This window comes from Pseudoliparis swirei, chromosome 5 (assembly GCF_029220125.1).
Source record: "Pseudoliparis swirei isolate HS2019 ecotype Mariana Trench chromosome 5, NWPU_hadal_v1, whole genome shotgun sequence".
Taxonomy (NCBI): Eukaryota; Metazoa; Chordata; class Actinopteri; order Perciformes; family Liparidae; genus Pseudoliparis; species Pseudoliparis swirei.
The window spans coordinates 22,290,173-22,297,196 of NC_079392.1; the positions used below are offsets into that span (position 1 = coordinate 22,290,173).

General features: G+C 42.4%; 1 protein-coding gene across 1 annotated transcript; it reads left to right on the top strand.

Annotated features, from left to right (window-relative positions):
• Positions 1-6,124, top strand: mpnd (MPN domain containing). The gene is made up of 13 exons (XM_056414323.1): positions 1-618; positions 1,169-1,371; positions 1,579-1,800; positions 2,405-2,501; positions 2,588-2,666; positions 2,744-2,840; positions 2,928-3,000; positions 3,093-3,169; positions 3,943-4,111; positions 4,671-4,741; positions 4,870-4,959; positions 5,066-5,158; positions 5,330-6,124. The coding sequence occupies exons 1-13, from the start codon at positions 615-617 to the stop codon at positions 5,414-5,416; spliced, it is 1,362 nt and encodes a 453-aa protein (XP_056270298.1). The 5' UTR covers positions 1-614; the 3' UTR covers positions 5,417-6,124.
• Positions 6,125-7,024: the final 900 nt, after the last annotated feature.

The window sequence follows — 7,024 nt, forward strand, 5'->3', positions numbered from 1 at the left end:
AAACCGCAGCACAACAGAGTAACAAAGCACGGGGCCGACGTCGTGCTCTAATGACCCAAACACTTCGCCAGCCTCGCGCGCGGCTTCTCTTTGAAGTCACTTTGATCTCCAGGGCGCACTTTTAATCAGCCTCACAGCTAAACGATACTAAATAGCGGTTGGCTCTCGCGCTCGGAGGGCGCGACACGGAGAGCTGCACTCCTCGCGACATTGTTTACATTTTAATACCACTTATAACACATTTTCCTGCCACCCTGGTTCATTATTTTACATTATTTACGAAATCGTGGTGTTTTTTCGTCTCGCGAATGTGTGAATAATGGCAGATAGACCGGGCATATGGCACCGAAGAACACTGGGGAGAGTGACAAGGACGGGTAGAGGGAGAAAGAAAGGGGAGGGGAACTGACATTAAAGCAACACAACAAGGAAACTACGCTGCGGAGCCGCAGACGCCTTCATTTTATGTTTTTGAATAATAGCCGGAGCTCGTGTGGCGAAGTGTATCTGTGAAATCGGCCCCGGAGCTCGACCCCAGCACAGCCTCGAGTGCCCGGAGAAGGAGCCGCTTTTTGGGGGGGATTTAAAGGCTCTCTCCGTCGCTTTCAAGAGATATGGGTGAGAATAATGAAAGAAGGGTTTAATTGTAATTCTGAGGGAAATTAACCAGAGGGGTGGGGGTGGGGGGGCAGGCCTCTTCTTGCGGAAAAAGCCATGCCCTAATGGGAGGTGGAAACAAATGGCCAACCGCATAGCTTAGCCGTAATTAATGAAATGCCAATTTAGATTATTTTTTGCCCCCATGAGATTATTTTACCATGATATTGGGCTGCTATCATTTTAGCATACTGCACTTATGAATGATGCCGGCTGCCATTACAGTGGAGCTCCATTAGGCCTATAAAGTCATTAGAATTAAAATAATGGCCATTTGCATTGGCTTTGTTCCTGATGTAGCTTTGATAGAGATGTTGACCTGGTGGCCAGGTGCTGTGGCTAATTATGAAGAGTGATGTGACTTTTCACAAGAGGCTTGTTTGATGAGAAAACATGATGTACACGCATCACAAAAATGCCACGGGTTACATCTTTTAACATTAGCATGACACCCACATGCCACTCCAGCAGACACATTAGGATTCATCCATGTGTGTGTGTGTGTTCTCAGACTCAGAGCCACCCAGCTCTCCACAGGTGGTGGAGGACGGAGGAGAGGAGGATGAGGAGGAGCTCAGTGGAGGAGAGGAGGCAGACCTGCGGTCCAGCTCTGGCCGGAGCTCCCTGCTGACCCGGAGAGGCATCACCCTGAGAGTGCTGCTCAAGGATGGCCTGGTGGAGCCGGGAGACGGCGTGCTCGCGATCCACTACCTGGTAATAACACACATCACACCTGGGTACAGAGAGAATGTTGTTATTCATTATTTATGCAAGTCACGTGAGGTTGCACTTTTTATTCATGTAACCAGACATGATTCACTGGAAATGAATCACACTAAGCAGTGGCTTTATTAAAAAAAAAGAAGGAACAAACTTCTTGTTTGTTTGCTTTAAAAATGTCTCTCCGCTCTGCTCCCTCAGGGTAAGAACTTTGTAGGAGACCTGTTGAATGATGGGAAAATCCGGTGGGTGGAGACGGGCCAGATCTTCAACTCGCCCAGTGCCTGGGCAACACACTGCAAACGTCTGGTCAACCCAGCCAAGAAGTCTGGCTGTGGCTGGGCGTCCGTACGCTACCGCGGTCAGAAGCTGGTCCAGTACAAAACCACCTGGCTGCACAAGTACCAACCCAGCGCCGACATGGTGAGAGCACAACAGAACTTTAGATTATACTTACGATAGTCGGTTTATAGCCTTAAATATGAGGCAAACATACTACCGTGAGCAGTATTGGATTTAAAGTGCATCAAGTTCAAACATTCCAATTTTGACGTGAATAAGGAAGAGGTCAAAAGCTTCTTCCCAACATTGTTGTTTCAGGTGAAGGATTGAGCCCAAATAAGATGACGCCTTTAATCTGTTCTGTATAAACAGTTAGTTCATGGTTCAGTTAGGCGACTGAAATATTGTTTCTGAAAAAGAAGAATGATGAAATTGGTAAGAGGCAAAATAACACTTAAAAAAAGTCGCCCGGTCACAGGTTAGGGTCATGAGCAGGTTAAAATAATTAGAATTCCTACAAAACTAATTATCTTTAAACAAGTCAAATCAATCTGCAGGTACATTGAGTGTTCCAAGAGGTTGATTTTAGAGAATACTTGAAACAAGTTTATTTACATTGGAAACATGAAATATTCTGGAAATGTTGTTTTCACTTGTTTTAAGGACAAAAGACTTTCAAGACTTGAGTCTGTATCACTGTATCTACAATATTCAATGTCATATCCAATGTTTATTGTGATGCCAGAGCATGGTGAGTGAGGAGGACGATGATGAAGATGAAGAGGAAGGGAAGACCGCTGTGCAGGCAGATGAGAACAAGAACAACAAACCTGGAATAATTGGTAATAATAATAGTAATTCTCTTCTCATCTAAGTTGTAATGATTTTTTTCTTCTGTTTCAACAAATGCCATTCTTAACTTTTGCAGACGTGATGGTTTCACGGAGAACTGACCGAGAGAGAATCCCTGTCAGATATTGCACCTTGGGCACCAGGGATGCTGCCAGGTACCGACTTTTATTCTGAAAGGTCAACGTCGCTTTCTGTGACCACGAGTGTGATAGACTCCATCTTTCATCCTCAGAGATCCGCACACACTCGTGGAGCTGTCGGCCTTCTCAGCCATCAACAGATTCCAGCCTTTCAATGTCGCCGTGTCCAGTAACGTCCTGCTGCTCATGGTCAGTAGCACCCACGCCTAAAACAGGGTAATGGAGTCCCGATGAACAGTTAGTCGACCACGTTCCCTGCTTCTTTATCCTCATCAGGATTTCCACTGCCACCTGACCACCAGTGAGGTGGTGGGATACCTCGGAGGACGATGGGATACAAATACACAATGTGAGTAAGATAAGAAAGAGACATTTGAGTGGAAGGTGAGGCCATCTTTAACCCCATCGTCTCTCTCTCTCTATGTACTCCATGTATTTCAGTGCTGACAGTCTTAAGGGCTTTCCCCTGTCGGACCAGGCTGGCAGACAGAGACTCTGCTTCTGCGGTTGAGGAAGAGGTAACACTGATAAACTCATGGTGAAGAGGTAGTCTGCGCTGACAACATGTATGCTAGAGAAAGCATGAAGGTGAATGACAACCATTAATACAAATTCACAAGGTCCCTTTGTGGCGCAGGACAGTCCAGCAGCCGGCACTGGTCAACATGCATCCGTCTTCTCTAAAGCCAGAAACTAAAGAAGCGGCTCTTGAATTTCCATCACTGGGAAGTTAAGACTGACTAGAGTGCCGAGTGGGTTAAACCCGGAAAGAGTTTTGCATTTCTGCTCTTAAGTGAGGTTTGAATACAAGTTTGTCTCCGTTAATAATCTTTGAGTTTAAAAAAAATTCAAGTTCCAGCTTCATAAAATTGTTTATAGATTAGCAGCACTGATCGAACGGTCCTGGAATAAAGAATTTAAAAGTACAGTGTGTCATAAAAAACACCTGAAAATAAGTAACTACGAGTTTTTGTTACCTTAGAATTAGCTGTTTGTATCTACATACGTAGAAGGTCCATGTTTCTACAGTAGCCCAGAATGGACAAACCAAACACCGACTCCAGATGGATTTTAATATATAAAAGTAGATCAGTTAAGAGAATATGGATAAAAAGTTGCAGTTCAAAGCCAAACTGGAACAAAATTCAGCTGAAAAATACAATCTAAGGGTTAATAATTATAATCTATCCACATTAGTGAGCCTTCTCTACTAAATCCCTTTTACCCAAGTGAAACAACATTAAAAGGAAGTCTTCTTTTCTAATCCTCGGTCATGTGGACTGTGCTCCAGATCTGTCAGAACCTGTTCATGCGTGGGCTGTCGTTGGTGGGCTGGTACCACAGTCACCCGCGAGGTCCGGCTCTGCCGTCGCTGCAGGACATCGACTCCCAGATGGACCACCAGCTGAGGCTGCAGGGTTCAAACAACGGCTTCCAGCCCTGTCTGGGCATCATCTGTGGTACGTGCCTTTACACACAGTGTGGGACCATATCGATGTGATAGATAAGGGACATTCCTGGTTATTATCTCTTTCACAGGGAGCTGTGAAAACAGTTGGGAAAAAGTCCCTTTATTAAGGAAATTAAATAGAATTAAATGATATTGCTGAATTAATACTACGTACATTACAAAGCAGAAGATACAGAGGCTCCATCTACAATATAAGCATAGTGATTACAAAAAAATAAAAATAATGACCCACGAGTTGCACTGCAATAAGCTGATGGGGTAAAGTGAAGATAAAAATAATAATAAAGACATATAAAATATATAAAAAGAATGCTTAATTAATGAATGAAAGAAGAATAAAACATCCTCCAGGAACTGCTGCACAATGATTGCAGCCATGTTGCAATAAATGCCATGACGGGATGTTTATGTGGAGACTCTAAATCAGCAACAACATCCAGTATTTACCACGGCAAGTGAAGGCATCATTAATATCATGAACTGTGGTCGTCTCATCAAGCCTTCTGACCATCAGGCCTCTAAGCTGTACACAAATAAATCTCTTCCAGGACCGTATTACCACGGCAATCAAGGCGTGGCGTCCACAATAACCCCGTTCTGGGTCGTACCGCCGCCAGAGGTGAGGACTGCTCCGCTTCTGAATTCACAGCTTTTCTTACTCACTTTAGTCTTTTCTCATACTGTCAATTTAGACACCTCTGCTCATGCTTCTTCTTCATAACTCCCGCATCATCTGCCTTCCTGCAGCAACGGCCGAATGACCACGGGATCCCAGTGGCGGTAGAGGTCACCTACGTACAGGACAACTTTCTCACCAGTGACGTTCTAAATGAGATGGTACATACACACTAAGACGCAATACTGCAACGAAATACAAATTGGCACAATGTCTTTTTATAAATATACTTTAAATCATTATAAAAGATGTTTAATTCCACCACAGATGCTGCTGGTTGACTACTACAGGACAGCTCCCGACCTCGTCCAGTTCAGCCAGTATTGGTGTCCCGATACGACCATGATGGACAAGATCAAGGTAGGGCGACGAACAGAAGACCTTAAATCACAGAATGGATTTCACCTGGATTGATAGCAAGCGATGATGATGATGATGATGATGCTGGCACTCGTTTAGGACTCCTCGTACAGCCTCCTGCGTAGTGAACCATCCGACCCAACTCGTACAACTTTCTCTCTTCTTCCTCAGGGCTCTCTGAGTTGCCACGCTCCCAAAGATCAGGCCTACTCTCAGATCTTAGAGCATGTCTACAGTCAGCTGAGCTGCACACACTGAGGGGGGGGGGGGGTCATGTAAAAACCTGCTTGAAAAACATATGGATGCTTTGAATGAGTCATTTTGATACAGCATTATTGGGAGTTTAAGATAAATATACAATTGATACTCAAAACCAAAACAGCAGCAGATCAGAGAACACACGACCAACATTTTCCAGAAGCATTTCATGGACCAGAAATCCACCCGCCTGATTGGCCTCTTCTCTGTTGGACCTATGTGCCTCTGTGCCAGCATCCTGTACTATGATGTCTGTACAGATGTGTGGACAATGCTGACTTCCAATGTGTTGTCATTGTCTTTATAAACTAAACCAATGGAGCAGTAGTTGGGGGAAGTGAAAATGAGAAGTGAATAATATACGACAGTAGCTAAGTATGCAAGTGTTTGATCCGAACTGTACTCTGCAATAAGTTTTGTGAACGTGTTCAAGTGAAATTGGATGGTTGCAATGTGGTGCAAGTAATATTGTATCATGCAAATTGTTTTTTATTATTAATGAACCTGTGTGCATGTGCCGTGTTGTGAATGTGCCCCTCTACTGTCTCCCTGTCAGGATATGTGAGACCGGATATGTTCTTCCTCTTTATCTGTACTGTATTTATTTCTCACTGTGGATTGTGTGATGTTGGTGTATGAAGACGGAGCCGTCAGCCTGCTGCTGATCCACAAAGCATTAAAATATACACACTGGAACTATTTAAACAACCTTGGTTGACTTTTTTTTTTAAACCCTGAAAGTCAGGGCACAACAGTAATATATAATAGTAAATAGTAATATTTTACTATTTATAGTCAAGTAATTTTTTAAATTAAAATCTATAGTACAATAAATAGTAAGACCTCTCTTACCTTTTATTATTAATTAATAAAAGAATCTAGAGCAGGATTAAAAGGTATTTATATTTTAGATAAAACAAGAAGTTGCTTCTAGTGCAGCAGAAATGTTTACAACAGCAAAGTCACTTTGTGAAATAAATACTACGAACAAATCTAAAATCTTAAAGAAATAAATAACAAACCTGAAATAAAAACACTGATTGAAGTTAATAAACATTTTTCAGTGTCCTAAAGTTAAATGTTATTACATTTTCAAAGTTATAATGATGTCAGAAGAACTTGCAATTGATAACGCAACAATAACATATCTTTCTTTTCTTTTTATTGTAAGAAGGGGGGGGGGGGGGGGGACAACGACGACAAGAAGCACGTACAGATACTTTAATAATAAAAGACAAAATATTGCGGTTAAATTCTGTACTCATCCCAAAAGTAGAAAGGCGACTTCCAGCTAAAGACATACATTTACAACATCTAATATAGGACTACATGCAAAGATTAATTTAAATGTCAAAAAGGTCTTTAATATAAAAAAATAATACTATAGAGAGCCAGAATGATTTAATGCTGTTCAAAAAGCATTTAAGACTTATGAAACAAATACATAGCCTTTTAAAAAAAAAAATCAGTGGGACATGTTTTTCCAAACAGATTAAAATCTACACACATATCAGTTCTTCAGGTGCTCTACCGATAAACCTCACTAGTCTAAACAACACGGGTCCAGGAAACCGCCTGTAGTGTCGGAGCTGTGCACACACACACACA

Bases quoted from the DNA above. Each gene is read 5' to 3' on its own strand.
- mpnd (XM_056414323.1), top strand. The intron at 1,372-1,578 runs GTAATAACACAC...CTGCTCCCTCAG, and splicing joins TGCTCGCGATCCACTACCTG to GGTAAGAACTTTGTAGGAGA. The intron at 3,001-3,092 runs GTGAGTAAGATA...CATGTATTTCAG, and splicing joins ATGGGATACAAATACACAAT to TGCTGACAGTCTTAAGGGCT.